We start from the raw sequence: 20609 nt of genomic DNA, 5'->3' as shown, positions 1-20609 counted from the left end.
CTTGGCTGGGTTCCAGACAAATATAGCCTTACAGAAACCTGTGTGTGTGTGTGTGTGTGTGTGTGTGTGTGTGTGTGTGTGTGTGTGTGTGTGTGTACTCCAGATCAACTGCGTACAATAGCTAGTAAAGTTCTGATCTTGTACATGTGCCTTTTTAATGTCTCAGTGACTCTACTATTCAGTGAGCTTCTACCTTTACCCCTTCAATTATTTACACTTTGAATGTGGGTGTCACTTACCTCCAATTGGCCATATGTCAGACATAAGATGGCATCTTGTCTCATCTACACTACTGACATTGACTAACTGTCGTGATAGGTGGAAACAGCATATTTTCCAAAAGGATATACAGTACTACTTCAATTGCCGCTAAGAACGATACAGATATGAATTGTACCTTATGGAGTGGGGGCAATATTGAAATTGTTATCCAGGACACAGTCTCCATAGGTGTAATAGTCTATGATTATGGTAACATGCAATCTACAGCCTGCATAACATGTGTATGAAACTGTTATTTATGTATGGCTAATACTTCATTCCATTCATTTATCATTCTGTACCAGTATATTTTATTTATCACATCTACATTATAACTGGTATTAATAGAAGGTGTGCTTTAATATAAAGTTTTCATCATACACTTTACTTGATTTTGTTTCTGTCTGTGTTTATAAGTAAATTTATTTTATGTCAATTAATTCTTTAATGAAAGAAATGTAACTGATAGAATTTATTAAACCTTTTTGTTTGAACCACCAGTTTCAGAAGCCTTTCACAACCAGAAGGTCAACCAGCACAAAGCAGACCACATAGTAAGTACACTGGCTTTTGTTGTAGTATCCTGGCGTCTACATAGACGTATTTCTGAAATGTTTTATTGCTAAATTATGCGCCAAAGACATGTAAAGCATTAGTATTCATCAAACTTAACTTCCCTCGACTACAGCTTTTACTGCAAATCATCTATATGGTACAGTTCTGTCCGAGATGATGCTTGTTTTGATTAAAACAAATTATGAGTCAGGCCTTCTAGGATGAATGTGTATGTAGAATAGCTTTGAATACTATTGCCGACTATCATTTGTTAATGAAGCATCTGATGTTTGTTGGTCATTGCTGAAGTATCAGAGCTCGAAGAGTTATCAGTGATCTGTAAGAATGTTTATTTCAGTACAAGCAAAGCTAGTGGAATGCCTCAGCAATGCAGTATACCGGTATCTTCATGAACATGTACATTTCTATTCCTCAAGCTACTGTAGGATACGTGTTGGTGGGGCAGGTTGTACCAGAATCATTTTATACCATCCTGTTCGATTTGTGGCTGGTGCCTGTTGAGAAAGATTGTAGTTAACCCTCTGTATAAGCTAGAATTTCTTAATGCTCGTTATGTGAGTTGTATTTCTCTTAAATTTACATCTTTCTTGTCTCATACTGGAACATGGTGTCTTGAAAATTTGAAAATTAATCTATACAGTTTTCAATGTCCTCCACTTTTCTGATCACTGCAGTTATTCTCTTGCACAAGCTAACCAAATCTTGATAAAATGTGCCATTCTTGTTGAAGTCTCTGCCAATTTGTGCCACTGTTACGAATGAAGCTGGTCAATGAGAACATGATGTAAAAAATACCATCAGAGCATAATGTATATCACTGAGCTGTTGCTGAAAACAAATTATTTGAAGATGGGCAACACAAGGTCTTCCCCAAACAATTACAGCCACAGATTTTCCTAACTTTCTTTCTACATCTACATCTACACTCAGCAGGCCACCATATGGTGCTTGGCAGAGGGTACTCTGCACCATTACAAGTCATTTCCTTTTCTGTTTCACTCGCAATATAACTGACACCTCAGTTGCAATGGGCCTTGATACTAACAGTAAGAAATTCAAATTACTCCAAGAAATTTTTCTGGTAGTGGCCACCATGGGATGTTTCATGATTGCCACTGGCTGCATATTATTGGCACACTTAATTTGATACAAAAATTGCTATTCAGTATCCATGGTGGGTAAACAACATTATTTGTTCAGTGATATCTCTCGGCAGAGTCATTATACGTGAGCAGTGTGGTGAATAAAAGAGATCCATAGGACATTGCAAACTGAATACCAGCCACATGGTACTGGCATTTACTTTGCCCCGCTGGTTAGTGGTTCTAACTATGCACTTCATTACTATGACTGTGATAGTCTGGCATGATAAGAGGCCAATTGAACATTGTGAGTATTTTCGACTTCCCATATGCATCGATATCATTGCTAGAAAATGATATTAAGTTTCTATCCCCCCCCCCTCCCTCCCCTGTGCGCCTCCCATTTGTTAGCCCTTAGGGTCATTAATGACCTGATTTATGCATGGAACAATGAAATCAGAGCGGAGTGGCGCTAGGAGCCCCACCAATCTGGCTTACCTGTTCCTGAGACTGCTGGTGGTGCACATGACAGATTGATCTATCAGTTGGGGCTTGGTAATCAGGCATGGCTCACATGAGACAGGCGGAACAGTTTGCCTGGCTGGTGATAGATAGTCTGCACCCATGTTCTTCCACTCTGCTCTTTGAAGACATTTGTGCACCACTGCAGTTTGCATTGATTTTGGAGGTCACAGTGATGTTGAGGCACAGGTGTGAGCAATGCAGTAGGTTTATACCTGCAGACAGGCTGAGAGGTGGGGCCTTTTGGAGTCCATGTTAGAGAGGCAAAGTGTTGTTTGCAGTTGTTTCTGAGGATAGAGCTGATTGCAGTGGTGGATCAGCTAATTCTAGCCAGCCACAACATAAGAAAGGAAGTTGGTGGTTCCTTTTTCACCTACAATACCCAAAATCCTCCACAGTTTCAAGCCAAAGGTGTGATCCCAGACAAACAAATGCACCTGATAATACAGTTGTCGGTTCACTGTGTTGGCTGCAGTTCACCGAATAATACGCAGTCATAAAAATAAAACCTGTCCGCTGGCTGCCTACTGAAGAGACTAAATCTGACTGGCCCACTTATTTCGACAATAAACTGGCTGTGCTTCAGAATTCTAAGTCTAGCCATATGCCTAATCTGGCAACACTGTAAGATGCTGAAGTATGTGGAGGAAATGCTGCTTTCTGCTCAAACTGTACAATACAATGCTGTCTGTATCTGTTAAAGGTGAACATTGCACAATGTAGATGAAAAGTCGGGAGATCGAGTCAGCAGTTCCCTTTATTTTTTAACCGTATTTCGGATGTCTGATAATGTATCAGTCTGGTGGAACCTCAAAGGAAGGTTGCTTCACTTTCTAACCCACCAATAATAGCAAACTTACCACGAAAGAGCTCGTGGCTGCACTAATAGGAGAACAGCACGTTTCTCATCTCGTATTGTTAACATAAAATTGTTTCTTATTGTAGTTTGATTTTCTGCTTGAAATACATTCGGTAAATCGAGTGAAGAACTTATAGTTGGACAATATGTTTAGGTTGCTATGAGAGTATATACGAGTCTAAAGTGTCATTTTCTTATTTGAAGTTCTAGTATTTGTCGTGATTTTGCTTACTTCAGTCTGGACAGAGCGTTATAAAATAACATCACAAGTGGAAAGTTGTTAAACCTTTATGTCCAGTCAGGCAGCAGCAGCCGGCCGAGACACAAGCAGCAACAGGGAAATAACCGATCTTGTGTTTTTTACGAGTTCCTAACCAGGAGCGAATTTTGTAATATCTTCAACTTTAATAGTTTACTTTCTTGAATTTCTGCGTGTTTCTTTAATAGCTAATAGCCACAGTTCTCGCAGTTACGTTTGCGTCGGAAAGCAAACTGATTTTGTGAAATATTACAAGTTCCAAATCAGGAGCGAATTATTTAGTTTCACCTGAGTGCTTCGGTAGTTAGGTTTTTGAATCACTGTGTATTAATCTAATTTATTAGACACAATTCCTGCGTTTTCGTCAGAGTCTATAGTATAGTTGAACAGCTCGTGCCCATAGTCCGTTTATTTGCGTAGTTTAGTTTTCCACGGTCTTTAGTACGGACAAGGGCTGCGACTATTGTGTGCGGATGCGAGCCGAGTTGGTGACACTTCGCTCTCAGCTTTAGGCTGTGATGGCTTCGGTAACACAGCTTGGGGCTGCCCACTGTTGTGGGCTGGTCGTGGCGATTCAACAGACGTCCAGCACGTCCAAGTCCTCCGATCGGTCCTCACCAGTGGCCAACCCAGTTACTGTTCGCACTGAGGTTGACCCCTCACCTGTGGTCGAGTGCGAGGTTGCCTCGGGGCGTAGCAAGCGGCGGAATACTTCCCCGGCGGCCGCACGTAAGACCTCCCTGGTTTGTCTGACAAACAGGTTCCACGTGCTGTCTGTGGCTGATACTGTCGCTGAGCCAGTGGATGATCTGAATCAGAGGCTCAGACGGCTCTGTGACCGTGTAGGCTGCAGATTCCTCGACTCGCGCCAAAGAATGATTGCGTTTCGGGTTCCGCTGAGTAGGTCAGTTGCCCGCTATACTCAAGAGGCGGCTATATGGGTAGCAGGGGCTGTGTGGCGTGGGCTTTGCGATTTTTAGGTTAGAGGGTCTCGGGAAAACACAAGAAGGGCTTCAGTCACAAATGGTGCAGTCCGAACATAGGAAGAGTGTGGAAACAGGAACCAATGGTATAACAGTTATAAATTGTCATAGCTGTGTTGGGAAAGTACCAGAGCTCCAAGCGCTAATAGAAAGCACTGCTGCTCAAATCGGTATAGGCACTGAAAGCTGGCTAAAGCCGGAGATAAGCTCAACCGAAATTTTTACGAATAACCTAACGGTGTTCCGAAAGGATAGGCTAAACACGGTTGGCGCTGGCATGTTTGTCGTTGTTAGAAGTAGTTTAACTTGTCGAGAAATTGAAGCAGATACTCCATGTGAGTTAGTATGGGCGGAGGTCATTGTTGTTAACCAGAATAAAATAATAATTGGATCCTTTTACCGACCTCCCAGTTCAGACGATATAGTTGCTGAAAGGTTCAAATAAACCTTGAGTTTGATTTCAAACACGTACCCGACTCACACAATTATAGTTGGTGGTGACTTTAATTTACCCTCGATATGTTGGCTAAAACACACGTTTAATTCCGTAGGTACGCATAAAACATCTTCCGACATTGTGCTAAAGGTATTCTCTGTTAATTATTTCGAGCATTTGGTTCATGAACCCTCGGGAATAGTAAACGGTTGTGAAAACACACTTGACCTCTTAGCAACAAATAATCCTGAGTTAATAACGAGCATCAAAATGGATACAGGGATTAGTGAAAATAGGGTTGTCGTAGCGAGATTGAATATTGTAACACCTAAATCCTCCAAAAATAAACGAAAAATATGCCCATTCAAAAAAGCAGATAAAAATTCACTCACTCCTGAGAGACAATCTCCACTCCATCCAAATTAATAATATAAGTGTAGACCAGATGTGGCTTGAACTCAAAGAAATAGTATCGGCAGCAATTGAGAGATTTATACCAAATAAACTAACAAACGACGGCGCCGATCCTCGTTGGTACAAAAAACGGGTCAGAACATTGTTGCAGAAACAACGAAACAAACATGGCAAATTTAAACAGACGCAAAAATCCCCAATATTGTCGTACTTTTACAGAAGATCAAAATTCAGCTCGGATTTCGATGCGAGTAGCTTATAACATTTTCCACAATGAAACTTTGTCTCAAAACCTGGCAGAAAATCCAAAGACATTCTGGTCGTATGTGAAGTATGCAAGCTGCAAGAACCAATCAATGCCTTCTCTTCGCGATAGCAATGGAGATACTATGGAAGGCAGTGCGGGCCGTCCCGGCGGAGGTTCGAGTACCCCCCCGGGCATGGGTGTGCGTGTTGTTTTTAGCATCAGTTAGTTTAAGTTAGCGTGTAAGTCTAGGGACCGATGACCTCAGCAGTTTGGTCCCTTAGGAATTCACGCACATTTGAACATTTTGACGCTGTACCACACAAGGGGCTTGTAGTGAAATTGCGTGCTTCTGGAATATCGTCTCAGTTATGTTACTGGATTTGTGATTTCCTGTCAGAGAGTTCACACACAGTTCATAGTAACTGACTGAAAGTCATCGATTCCCCAGGGTAGTGTTTAGTTCCTTTGCTGTTCCTTATCTATATAAGCGATTTGGGAGATAATCTGAGCAGCCTCTTAGGGTGTTTGCAGTTGAGACTGTCGTTTATCGACTAATAAAGTCATCAGAAGATCAAAACAAATTGCAAAACGATTTAGAAAAAAAATATCTGAATGGTGCGAAAATTGGCAGTTGACCCTATATAACGAAAAGTGTGATGTCATCCACATGAGTGCTAAAAAGAATTCGTTAAACTTCGGTTACACGATAAATCAGCCAAGTCTAAAGGCCGTAAATTCAATTAAATACCCAGGAATTACAATTACGAACAACTTAAATTGGAAGGAACACACAGAAAATGTAGTGGGGAAGGCTAATCAAAGACTGCCAGGACACTCAGAAAATGTAACAGTTCTACTAAGGAGACTGCCTACACTACGCTTGTCCGTCCTCTCTTAGAATATTGCTGCGTTGTGTGGGATCATTACCAGATAGGGCTGACGGAGTACATCGAAGAAATTCAAAGAAGGGCAGCACGTTATGTATAATCGCGGAATAGGCGGGATAGTGTCACTGGAATGATACAAGATTTGGGCTGGACATCATTATAAGAAAGGAGTTTTTCGTTGCGACGGAATCTTCGCACGAAATTCCAATCACCAACTTTCTCCTCCGAATGCGAAAATATTTTGTTGACACCGACCTACATAGGGACGAACGATCACCAACATAAAATAAGGGAATTCAGAGCTCGGACAGAAATATATAGGTGTTCGCTATTTCCGCGCGCTATACGAGATTGGAATAATAGAGGATTGTGAAGTAGGTTCGATGAACCCTCTGCCAGGCACTTAAATGTGATTTGCAGAGTATCCATGTAGATGTAGATGTAGATGATATATTGTTTTCTTTGAGTTTAATGAAGGGATGCAGGTAAAAGAAACAGCTCAGAACATTTTTGCTGTTGGACAAATTATGACAGAAAAAATTTTTCCTGTTTTATCAAAGACCATTCTGGCTCAATGATTTTCCGCACTCAAGAAGTCTCAGTAATTGACATATGTGATGAACTACGACATTTGCTTTCAATAGACTACAGTCAGGACTTGAGTCTAGGAGTACTACATACTGTAATCCAAAACAACAAAAAGTCAACTTCAGTATCATCAGCTAACTCAGTGAACATTTCTATGCAATAATGTTACTGACGACTAATTATGATGCTTTTATGTTAACTTTTCAAAAAGGAATTAGTGCCCTAGCCCTAACCAAATAAACCTCTTCGAATAGCGGCAATGTGAACAGATAATATTTTGCATCTAGTGGCACAAAAAGGATACTACGTACTATGAACTCCTCTCCAGGCGTTTTTTTAATCGTAGCTGGCATTTTTTCCAGCAGTTGAGTCACCTGTCGCTCACGGTAAGAAGAACTACCAACAAAGTTGCAACACATTTTTAACTATAAGAAAAGACACATCTAAATTGATCCGACAGACTAAAAGAAACTACGAAAAATGCCCAAATTTTAGAAATAAAAAAAGTCTTCCAAAAGAACAATGTAAGAAACTTTTACAAAACATTCAAAACAAAACTAACCAGTTACCAACCTCAAAGACTTTGCTTCAAAATTGAAAGTGGCAGTTTGGCTCTTAACATGAGCTCAGGGGTTTCCTACGATTGATTTACCATATTAATTTCGTTGCAGTCGTTCTGAATTACAGTAGAGGAGGAGGAGTAACATCTGACTTTCAATACACTTTTCCAGCGATATTTGAATCTATGGCTATAGTCGAAGTAGCAGAATGTTAGTATCATCGATCACGTGAGCATCTCTTGTACTAGTGGCTAAGAGAGAAAGAGGCAGCTTTCTCACAAAGTAAAAGATGAGGAAAACCGTAATTTAATTGTAATATCACCTTTTTGCAGTGGAAAATTAAATTTTCTAGCTCACTGCCACTTGTTATGCAAGAAATGTATCAAAATTATAAGTATATATCTAGTGAACTTAGTTGGCTAATGCAGATCCAGTGCTGCAAGTATGTCGACTATCGCTAAGATGCCAAACACTTTCCAGATGCCACTTAATGTACAAGGTGAGGCAGCTAAAGCAGGCAACCCCAAATACGGTATATCTAGAATGAATGAATATATCGAGTTGCGGCTTTCGCCAAATTATAGGAGGCAATATGGCGAATTTTGTGACGTTCCCAAGTGATTTTGATCGTTTATAGCCGGCGAATGTCGAAACTGACTTCTTTCATTCCTTTTTCTCTAATGGAACTAATACACAGTCACGTAGAAGAAGGTGTAATTAGACGAATGACTAACACTAACTTCACTTAACGAAGGTTTATTCAGCACTTGCACATACAAGAGGGCGGAACGAACTGCCTCGGACCAGAACACACATACTATATGTACGGTATATACAGCTACAGAACTTTCCAGTACAATGATTCTTGACATTTGTGGATACTTCTAGAATGTACACGAATTGAATATAGAACTTAAAATTGTACAGTCCAGGTAAGTTTTGAACTGGCGACCTCCCACGCAACAGTTTAGTATCATAACCACTATACCACAGAGCTACTCAGTTTCTTTAGCGACAGCGCTCCCTCCTTAAGAGAACAGCGTCTCGGTGTTACGTCGTTCTAGTTCGGGAACGAGTCATCGGTCCTGCATACTCCGACTCCTGATGACTGATTCTCGCCCTGGCGGTGATCTTCTAAGAACTTTTTTGCTGCTACGCTCTTCGTCACATTCCCGCTTGTTGCCTGTCGCTGGAGCTTTGAATTTACTCTGTGTTGCAAGATCCTTGTAGGGCTTCATTTGAAGGATGTGGACCTGTCTCTGATCGTTCATCATCTTGTGTCTGGGTCGAATTCTTCAACTTCATAAGTAACATCAGCCAACTGTTTTACAACGTTATAAGGACCTATCTTCCGAACAGGAGTGAAGATCAGGACGAAGTCGCCAGACTGGTAGGCAACAGGGCGGTGGCTCACGTCATACTTTTGGCGATCGTTTTCTTGAGCCTGCAGCGTGCGAAGTCGAGCTAACTGCCGAGCTTCCTGTGATCCCTTGATGCCTCAAAACATGTCCTACCAACCGATCCCTTCTTCTAGTCAAGTAGTGCCACAAACTTCTCTTCTTCCCAATCCTATTCAATACCTCCTCATTAGTTACGTGATCTATCCACCTAATCTTCAGCATTCTTCTGTAGCACCACATTTCGAAAGCTTCTATTCTCTTCTTGTCCAAACTAGTTATCGTCCATGTTTCACTTCCATACATGGCTACACTCCATACAAATACTTCCAGAAACGACTTCCTGATACATAAATCTATATTCGATGTTAACAAATTTCTCTTCTTCAGATACGCTTTCCTTGCCATTGCCAGTCTAAATTTTATATGCTCTCTACTTCGACCATCATCAGTTATTTTACTTCCTAAATAGCAAAACTCCTTTACTACTTTGTCTCATTTCCTAATCTAATTCCCTCAGCATCACCCGATTTAATTTTACTACATTCCATTATCCTCGTTTTGTTTTTGTTGATGTTCATCTTATATCCACCTTTCAAGACACTGTCCATTCCGTTCAACTGCTCTTCCAGGTCCTTTGCTGTCTCTGACAGAATTACAATGTCATCGGCGAACCTCAAAGTTTTTACTTCTTCTCCATGAATTTTAATACCTACTCCGAACTTTTCTTTTGTTTCCTCTACTGCTTGCTCAATATACAGATTGAATAACATCGGGGAGAGGCTACAACCCTGTCTCACTTCCTTCCCAACCACTGCTTCCCTTTCATGCCCCTCGACTCTTGTGACTGCCACCTGGTTTCTGTACAAACTGTAAATAGCCTTTCGCTCCCTGTATTTACCCCTGCCACCTTCAGAATTTGAAAGAGAGTATTCCAGTCAACATTGTCAAAAGCTTTCTCCAAGTCTACAAATGCTAGAAACGTAGCTTTGCCTTCTCTTAATCTTTCTTCTAAGATAAGTCGTAAGGTCAGTATTGCCTCACGTGTTCCAACATTTCTACGGAATCCGAACTGATCCCGAGGTCCGCATCTACCAGTTTTTCCATTCGTCTGTAAAGAATTGGCGTTAGTATTTTGCAGCTGTGACTTATTAAACTGATAGTTCGGTAATTTTCACATCTGTCAGCACCTGCTTTCTTTGGGATTGGAATTATTATATTCTTCTTGAAGTCTGAGGGTATTTCGCCTGTCTCGTACATCTTGCTCACCAGATGGTAGAGCTTTGTCAGGACTGGCTCTCCCAAGGCCGTCAGTAGTTCTAATGGAATGTTGTCTACTCCAGAGGCCTTGTTTCGACTCAGGTCTTTCAGTGCTCTGTCAAACTCTTCACGCAGTATCATATCTCCCATTTCATCTTCATCTACATCCTCTTCCATTTCCATAATATTGTCCTCAAGTACATCACCCTTGTATAAACCTTCTATATACTCCTTCCACCTTTCTGCCTTCCCTTCTTTGCTTAGAACTGGGTTGAAATCTGAGCTCTCGATATTCATACAAGTGGTTCTCTTCTCTCCAAAGGTCTCTTTAATTTTCCTGTAGGAATCTATCTTACCCCTAGTGAGATAAGCTTCCACATCCTTACATTTGTCCTCTAGCCATCCCTGCTTAGCCATTTTGCACTTCCTGTCGATCTCATTTTTGAGACGTTTGTATTCCTTTTTGTCTGCTTCATTTACTGCACTTCTATATTTTCTCCTTTCATCAATTACATTCAATATTTCTTCTGTTACCCAAAGATTTCTACTAGGCCTCGTCTTTTTACCTACTTTATCCTCTGCTGCCTTCACTACTTCATCCCTCAGAGCTACCCATTCTTCTTCTACTGTGTTTCTTTCCCCCATTCCTGTCAATTGTTCCCTTATACTGTCCCTGAAAATCTGTACAACCTCTGGTTCTTTCAGCTTATCCAGGTCCCATCTCCTTAAATTCCCACCATTTTGCAGTTTCTTCAGTTTTAATCTACAGGTCATAACCAGTAGATTGTGGTCAGAGTCGACATCTGCCCCTGGAAATGTCCTACAATTTAAAACCTGATTCCTAAATCTCTGTCTTACCATTATATAATCTGATACCTTTAAGTATCTGCAGGATTCTTCCATGTATACAACCTTCTTTTATGATTCTTGAACCAAGTGTTAGCTATGATTAAGTTATGCTCTGTGCAAAATTCTACCAGACGGCTTCCACTTTCATTTCTTAGTCCCAATCCATATTCACCCACTATGTTTCCTTCTCTCCCTTTCCCTACTGACGAATTCCAGTCACCCATGGCTATTAAATTTTCGTCTCCCTTCAGTACCTGAATAATTTCCTTTATCTCATCATACATTTAATCAATTTCTTCATCATCTGCAGAGCTAGTTGGCATATAAACTTGTACTACTGTAGTAGGCATGGGCTTTGTGTCCATCTTGGCCACAATAATGCGTTCACTATGCTGTTTGTAGTAGCTTACCCGCACTCCCAATTTTTATTCATTATTAAACCTACTCCTGCATTACCCCTATTTGATTTTGTAATTATAACCCTGTATTCACCTGACCAAAAGTCTTGTTCCTCCTGCCACAGAACTTCACTAATTCTCACTATATCTAACTTTAACATATCCATTTCCCTTTTTAAATTTTCTAACCTACCTGGCCGATTAAGGGATCTGACATTCCACACTCCGATCCTATTCTATCGTATGTCTTAATAAATCCTAAATGCCAGGTCTCAGGTGTGTCATGGAATTTCTGTAGAACATCTAAGAGCATAAGTTTAGGAATCACTGGTAGGCACTTCTTTCAAAACGGATCAAAGTTTTTCTTGCAAAGTAATCCATTAACTACCTTAAATTGTCCTTTCACATTCTCTGACCGATTTAAGGTAAGCAGAATTTGAGATATCTTGGTGTCCTCCTTCTGCTCAGCAGAGAGATTTTGGAGTGCAGCGAGACAGTCACTATCTTCATCAAAGACTTGAGGGTCTTGCATGAGGTTTCTTGAGGGACAGTCGCCATCTTGGAGTTTTCTTCCAGTTTTTTACACCATGGTAACGTCATACTCTTGATGACATCGTGCTCACCTGGCGAGTCGTCGTGTTGGATCCTTAATACCTGTCAACCAACAAAGTGCATGATGGTCTGGAACAACTGTGAGTGGCCTTCCATAGAGATACTGTCAAAATTTGCAACAGCAAGACATTCTCTTTCTGTAGTTGAGTAGTTACTCTCAACTTTTGTAAGTGTCCTAGAAGCATAGGCTATAACCTTCTCTTTTCCATCCGAAATTTGCACCAGAACAGTACTGATCCAATACCCCTTTGCAACTGTATGTAATTCTGCAGGAGGATACAAGATGACTTGGACAGGATTTGTGATTGGTGTAAAGAATGGCAGCTAACTCTAAATATAGGTAAATGTAAATTAATGGAGACGAATAGGAAAAAGAATCCCATAATGTTTGATTACTCCAGTATAGTGTAGCACTTGGCACAGTCACGTCAATTAAATATTTGGGCGTAACATTGCAGAGCGATATGAAATGGGACAAGCACGTAATGGCAGTTGTGGGAGAAGGCAGATAGTCGTCTTCAGTTCATTGGTAGAATTTTGGGAAGATGTGGTTCATCTGTAAAGGAGACCGCTTATAAAATACTAATACGACCTATTCTTGAGTACTGCTCGAGCGTTTGGGATCCCTATCAGGGCTTGTTTGGGGTGGGACATAGAAGCAATTCAAAGGCGGGCTGCTAGTTTTTTTACTGGTAGGTTTGATCATCACACGAGTGTTACGGAAATGCTTCAGGAACTCGGGTGGGAGACTCTAGAGGAAGGGAGGCGTTCTTTTTGTGAATCGCTACTGAGGAAATTTAGAGAACCAGCATTTGAGGCTGACTGCAGTACAATTTTACTGCCGCCAGCTTATATTTCGCGGAAAGACCACAAAGATAAGATAAGAGAGATTAGGGCTCGTACAGAGTAGTCAGTCATTTCTCCCTCGTTCTGTTTGGGAGAGGAACAGGGAGAGAAGATGCTAGTTGTGGTACAAGGTACCCTCCGCCACGCACCGTATGGTGGATTGCGGAGTATGGATGTAGATGTAGATGTGTTCTCTCATCGTACAGACGAAGTACAGGGTCAGTCGTCAGGTCTTTTTGCAGCACATCGAAAGAATTTTGTTGAGCACCACCCCAGATAAATTTAGCATCAGCTTTTAACAACTCTTGGACTGGACTGGCTTTGATACAAAAGTATTTGATGAAACGACGGTAATAAGAACATAATGTGAGGAAGCTTCTTACGTCTCTAATACTTTTAGGAATAGGAAATTCCGTCATAGACCTCGCTTTTTCTTGGTATGGCCGCACACCTTCGTTTGACACAAGGTGTCAAAGTATTTTGATTTCAAAAGTTGCTGTTGCATTACACAAACCAAACGGCATTACCTTAAACTCATTTAGGTCCTCAGGGCTGATGAATGCAGTTTTCTCACGACAAGCCTTATCTACTTCAAGTTGCCTGTATCCCGAGTACAGGCCCATGGTTGAGAAAAACTTAGCCCCCTTCAGACAATCTGGTGTATTGTCAATTCGTGGAAGAGGGTAAACGTCCCTTTTAGTTATCTTATTAAGCTTCCTGTAATCGACACAAAAGCGCCAACTGCCATCCTTCTTCCCGACAAGGACCACTGGCGACGACCATTGGCTCTGCGAAAGCTGAATGATGTCACCCTTCATCATTTTCTTTACCTCGTCGCGAATTAATCGACGTTCCATTGCTGACACACAGTATGCCCTCTGGCTTATTGGTTGATGGTCTCCATTTCTAGTCCAGTGCTTCACCATCGATTTGTCTAATTTGCTCTTCACCTGTGGACTGAAGCATTCAGAGAACTCTTGAAGAATGCCAGGCAGCTTCTTCTGTTGTTCCTTAGAGAGAGCTGATGATAGTCGAGCTTGAAGTCTTGTCTCGTAGTGGTGGCGCTAATTTGGCCCACAGACTCGGTATGGGAGGTTTCTAAAACGCTCAGCTGTTGTTCAATTAACGGCTCAGCATTTGTTATGCACATGCGTTTTGAAAGGATCTATGGTTCTCGGTGACAGTTAACTATCCACAGTTCACCGGATCCGTTCTTAAACGAGACGACAGTGGCTGGGATGACCAAGTTATTCTTCAGTTTTATGCTTCTCTTACATTCCACTTCAAGATCCATGGGTTGATGCATGGCATGACACATAACAGTTACCTTTCCAGCGCTAACTGCTGATCACTTCATCCAGCACACATAGTCTCCACACACTCAGATGGACATCTTCCTGTTCACAGTATCTCATCTTGTCTAGCATAACCTTCGAGTGACCACAATCTATAATTTCCTGAGAAGCTTACAAAAAGACCCATCCGAGAATGACGTCATGACTACAATATTGTAAGACGATGAATTCTAGCGGCTGTGTATGGCCAATTATACCCAAATGAATGGTACATCTTCCTGTAGGTTTTACATATTTCCCATTAGCCACCTTCAGCAGAGATATTTTGCTGTCGACGAATACAGTTTTCTGCAACTGGCGACGGTAATTCTCCGGAATGACTGAATATGATGCTCTAGAGTCAACAAGAGCTTGGGCTGGTCGGCCATCCACGAGGATATCGACGTAGGTTCCTATCATTTTTGTAGAGATCGACGGTGGAGGATTTTTCTCTTCGGTGGCCTCACCTCCAAGTAAGGTCACACCCTTTAGTTTTCCTGGTTATAGCGCCTAGGTGATTGGCTGGAGCTTCTAAACGGCGATGGAGACTTCGATCGGCGTGTTGGGGAGCGTCTTCTCCAGAGGCTAGCTTGCGGTGGTGGTGACCTACGTCGTCCTCCATCCACATCTTCTTGTTCATCTTCGACGTCCCGGAGTTGGCGTCGCTCTGGTCGGTCTGCTGTCTTCTGTCGCGGGCGTCATCAAATATCCGCCGTCTTTCTCGAAAATAGCGCACCACATGTCTCGGTCGTCCACAGAGCAAAAATACTGGTTGTTTATCCTGGGCCCTCCAAACATCAGTCTTCCTTGGTGCCCAAACAGGTTCCTCATGTGGCATTATAGGAAAGTGACTCCGCCTGGACCTCGAGTTTTTCACCGTTTTAAAGGGAAATGAAGGACGAGAGATTGGGTTCAATGTCTGTTCCACTTCCTCCCTTATGACCTCTTGAAGCGTCTCGGTTTTTTGCTCACCGTGCAATCCAAGTGCCTTATGAACTTCCTCTCTCACTACCTGACGAAGAACACTTCTGAAATCAGTTGCTTCCTCCAACACAGATATCGATACGACGTTTGGAAGCCGTTCAAACTTCCTGCGTGTAATTATTTTTTGATGCACTGTCTCGATATACTGACACCATTTTATGAAGTCGTCTACTGTCGAAACCTTCAGGAGTAGGGCTTGATACATGTTCTCTGCAACACCCTTCATGAGATGTGTAACCTTATCTTCCTCCTTCATTCTAGGACCCATTATTTTACACAGCTCCCAGACGTCTTGAATGTAGGATGCTGTAGTTTCTACTGGACACTGTGCCATGCACTTTAATTTATCTTTAGCCTTGCACTTCTGTAGTTGTGTGTCACCCAAATACTTGCTCAGTTCCGCCTGGAAAACTTCCCTCCTTGTGAACTTCTCCTCGTTGTTCTCATAGCATTGCTTGGCAGTGCCCTCCAAGTTGAAACATACGTTAGCCAAACACACGGTGTCATCCTCTTTGTGAAACTTGTTTGGATCTTGGCCTTCGTCACCAGAGAACCCGAAAGGATGTCTCATGTGGTGGCATACAGTTGCTGTCATCGTAATGTCCTCTTCTTCTTCTTCTGTCTCCGATAATTTGCGATATGTTGATTGTGGCTCGAATTCGGGCTTCTCGCCACGTACACCGCGGCTCTGTCGTGGCTTGATGGGAGTCACTGTGTCGTCGATAATGTGCGCTATCACAAGTTCCGATATCCAGCGTCTCCACCAGAATAATGTCACGTAGAAGAAGGTGTAATTAGATGAATGACGAACACTAACTTCACTTAACGAAGGTTTATTCAGCACTTGCACATACAAGAGCGCGGAGCGAACTGTCTGCGGCTACAACACATACAGTATATATACAGCTACAGAACATTTCAGTACAATGATTCTTAACATTTGTGGATACTCCTACAATGTATTCTAACCGAATATAGCAATTAAAATTGTACAGTCCATGTGAGTTTTGAACAGACGCCCCTCCATTTTATTATGAAAATCACTACACCAAGGTGCTACTCAGCTTCTTCAGCGACAATGCTAAGAGAAAAACACTCGCATCACCAAAAATTAGTTAATGTAGAATAATGAAATTTCGGGTATATATTTGTCTAGGTAAGGTATTTAAGTGATTTACATCGCAAAATCACAGGTTAATATAAGTGCGAGTGAAGCCATTGCAAATATGGAACGCTAGTACATTAATAACCGAGGTAACCGCCAAACTATAGTATGCAAACATGCAGACGTACATGTATTGTGTTGTATAGGCGCTGGATATCAGTTTATAGGATCTAGTTCCCTCCTGTTGCACATGGTCGGTCAATATAGGAACATTTAATGCGGTTTGTGGATGACGCTGGAGTTGTCGTCCGGTGATGTCCCATATGTGCCTGTCTGGAGACAGATTTGGTGATCGGGCAAACCAAAGCAACATGTTGATGCTCTGTAGAGCATGTTAGGATCCAACAGCGGTGTGTGGGCGAGCGTTATCCCGTTGGAAAACTTTCTCTGTTCGTGAATGGCTGCACGACAGGTGAATCACCAGCTTGGCGTACGTTTATGCAGTTAGGGTACGTGGGATAGCCGCAGGAGTATTCATGCTGTCATACGAAATCGCACCCCAAACTGTGACTTCAGGTGTAGGTCCAGCATGCTGACAGGTTGGCTGCAGCTCCTCAACTGGCCTTCTAACCAACACGTGGCCGTAACTGGCACCAAAGCAGAACCAGCTTTTATCAGAGAACACAACAGACTTCCATTCTGCCCTCTAATGAACTCTCGCTTGACACCACTGAAGTCTCAAACGGCAGTGGTTTGCGTTCTGTTGAATGCACGCTATAGGCTGTCTGGCTCGGAGCTGTCCTTGAGGTAGCCGGTTTGTAAGAGTTCGATGTGTCACTGTGGTGCCAACTGCTGCCTAGATTGCTGCTTCAGATGCAGTACGATGCGTCAGAGCCGTACACCGAGCACAATTATCTTCCCTTTTGGTAGTGTCACACGGCCATCCAGAGCCCGGTCTTCTTGCGACCGTACATTCTCGTGACCATAGGTGACAGCTGTCGTATACAGAGGCTACATTCCTGGTAGGTCTTCCTGTAGTATCAGAGAATGAACCTCCAACTTCTCGAAGTCCTATTACACGACCTCGTTGAAACTCCGTGTGTTAATAATGACGTCTTCGTTACCTTAAAGGCATTTTTGATAAACCCACTACGTCCAATCTCAAAGGTAATTACTGCTCACGACTCTTACCACGTGCATTTAAAGCAAACCTGATTTGCATCCCCAGAGAGCCGCTCTTGTGCGATATTTGAATAGACAGCATTTTTCAGATATAGAAACACTCCTACTATCTTTAGTTTATATGAAGATAGTAACTGTTGTCGAAAAAACAGATACCATTGATGACAGTGCAGCTTCTGTAGAATAAATGATAACTAATTGAAACGCTCAGCTGCTGACAGTTGTTGCTGATATACCTCGATGGGGACAGCTGAAAATGTGTGCCCCGACCGGGGCTCACACATATAATTGGATTTTTAATTATTTTTATTTACAGTTTTCTCATATTGGTACTATATTTTCTGTAGATGTAAAGTAAAGTGTGCTGTACTGGAGTTTGAAGTTCTTTGCATTGTATGTGAGTAATGCATGTGAAATGCTATGTAAATTGTTTAATACGTTAAACAACTTTCTGATGACATTTTGTATTTAAAAATATTTGTGTCTGTAAATTGTTCATGTTGATGTAAATTTGACAATTTAAGAAATGGTCACACTTAGGAACAATGTAAGAAAGAGGTGTTATGTAAAAGAAAGTGTGATTTTGTTTGAAACGGAAGTGGCTCTGGGAGCGGAAAAGGTGGCAAGGGCGAATTGGCGCGCTACCTAGAGGAAGTTTGGGGACAATAATTTTATCTTGGAACTCTTCCATTTGGTCCATGTTTGCATAGAAAAACAGTAATATCAGAAACTGAGTCCACCTTGATGCAAAACACCTTGTTATTCGTTATTTCTTTATTCTCCTAAACTAGTTTCGGCGACAAATATCACCATCATCAGTGGTTTTTTTAAATCTAAAACATGCAGAGAATAGCATGGTTGTAAAAACACAGCAGAACATTATAACATTTTTACTATTCGTTTTTTAAAATATAGTTTTCTATGGATACTTTCATACTACTTTATTTATTGTATGTTACAGCGTGTTTTAAGCAACTATTGTTGCTATTTGCGACATATTTTCTGTTGCTTTTTTTTTCTTACTTTGCGAGCATCATGCCATCTGCAACCATGTGAGCGGCTGTTGGAAAACAAAACACTAAAAGGTGAACTTCGTATGTTATATACTTGGGGTTGTGAAAACCAGTTATTTGGTGTGTACTGAGCTGTTACTTAGCTATTCGTGTACTTACGTTCTTTGGATGGTATGTTGCTGCTTTTATGCACAGAAATACAAACTACCGCACTTTGTTTCTGATCCAGAACATTACGCCATCTTGCTGTTCGCGTATGTCGCGAGAGGTGTATCGCATGTGGCGAGAAAGGCTATGAAACAATGTAGCCCGAATTACAACTTCTGCTCATTATTTGTTTCTGTGTGTGATGGGGAAGTGGTTCTTTTAAGTGTGTGTGCTTTCTGTTCTGTGTCCTTGGTCAGTTCTCTCAGAGCGGTAAAGAGTGCGTTGTTGCAAAGTGTTGTGTTTTCGTTTATTGCATTTTTCCCTTCGACTAAAGCCTTCTGTATGTAGTAAGTCACACGGTCTGTAGACAGCAGCGACAGAGGTAACACCTTTGTAGAGCAGGAGAAGCTTTGCCTGCAAATTGCACAAAAATGCCTCGAATGAAGACTGCAAACGGATTACGGCATAGTTGCGAATTGTTGGGCTACTGCATGTAAAACTGAACGATGCCAAGAAGAGAAATTGAGCCCATACACCAAGCTACTTTCACGACGTACTGTGGGTAGCATAGCTGTCATAATTGTGTTGCCACAGTCAAGCCTACAGCCACCAGATAAGATTTTTTTGTATTTTTAGTTTTGTACGACATGAACCATTAATTTAAACTGTGTTTTAATAATCATTCTTGAACTTTAAAGAAACTGGTTCATCCTGTTACTTCATCCTAATCACACATCTACATAGAGTTCCTTCCTGGTGTTTGATTAATCCGGGTATCCTGTTTTATGGGCTTATGAAGTGCCCAGTTAATATAAAGAGGCACCATTTAAATTGCTTTTGCATTTTCTTAACTATTGCAAAGTGTTATAGTAAAAGTTTGCTTATGTAATATTCAATCAGAATGTAGCAGACATGTTACTAGAATCTGTTACATGACTATATTGAATTAGTTCGAAGATTAATAGCTTTTGAAAGTAAATTCCAGTAAGAAAAAGGTTTTCTTGAAGTGAAATGTTCAGTGTAAAAAGTGTGGGGTTTAGTATCTTAGTATTTAAGTTTTATTACAGATAGTGCTTTTCTAAAGGACACCAATGGCCAGATTTTTTGGCTTCCTTGGAGTTATCTACTGGGCTTTTTCTCTTTTAAAAACGTAATGTGTAAGGGTGTAGTCCAACATTGTTTAAGTGGAGTAATATTTATTTGAAGAAGCAACTTAAACAGTAATGGGAAAGTAGGCAAAATTCATATTTCTGCTTTTCCAATACTCCAATGTTTCATTGCCTCGACAGGCTGGCGACCATTAGTACATGCTTTAAACTACTAAGTGAATGTGGAACTGAGTTGTCTCAGCTTCAGTATAATATTATTTATACCGCACTTCTATCTAAACGCTGGGTAAGATCTTAGGAAAAGAAGTGAGTAGTGCCATTTACTTATCCATTAGACACAACACACAGTCAAATCCAGTAAAACGGGTAACTGTATTGGTTAGCTTTTCCTATTAGCCGGACTACCCTCCCACAGTGTATTTTATTTGGAAACTAAACTAAATTTTAGTAAGAGTGTTATATGTGGCAACGAAGAGACAGGATTTGCTGTTGCTTAGGTAAAAGCATAACTTACAGTAGTAGTGGTAGGGTTATAAGGAGGGTGCCAAAATAGGTGAATACAATACACTAAACTGGAACAGCTAATATTTACAGAATTAATACACTGTCAGAATAAAACATTGTAATGCACTATTAATAACTTTATCATATACAAAATACCTAATCCTGAATGTTGTCGAAAGTGCTGCCGAAACTGAA

General features: G+C 41.3%; 1 protein-coding gene across 1 annotated transcript in view; it reads left to right on the top strand.

Annotated features, from left to right (window-relative positions):
• Window positions 1-20609, top strand: part of LOC126267779 (uncharacterized) — a 185794-nt gene that overhangs the window by 151370 nt on the left and 13815 nt on the right. Inside the window, exon 6 of the mRNA XM_049973083.1 lies at window positions 763-815. Coding sequence (XP_049829040.1) covers window positions 763-815 — 53 coding nt within the window. The remainder of the gene's footprint in view (window positions 1-762; window positions 816-20609) is intronic.

This window comes from Schistocerca gregaria, chromosome 4, assembly GCF_023897955.1.
Source record: "Schistocerca gregaria isolate iqSchGreg1 chromosome 4, iqSchGreg1.2, whole genome shotgun sequence".
Classification (NCBI taxonomy): Eukaryota; Metazoa; Arthropoda; class Insecta; order Orthoptera; family Acrididae; genus Schistocerca; species Schistocerca gregaria.
The sequence above is the reverse complement of the archived record's forward strand: the minus strand, read 5'-3'. Positions and strand labels throughout refer to the sequence as shown.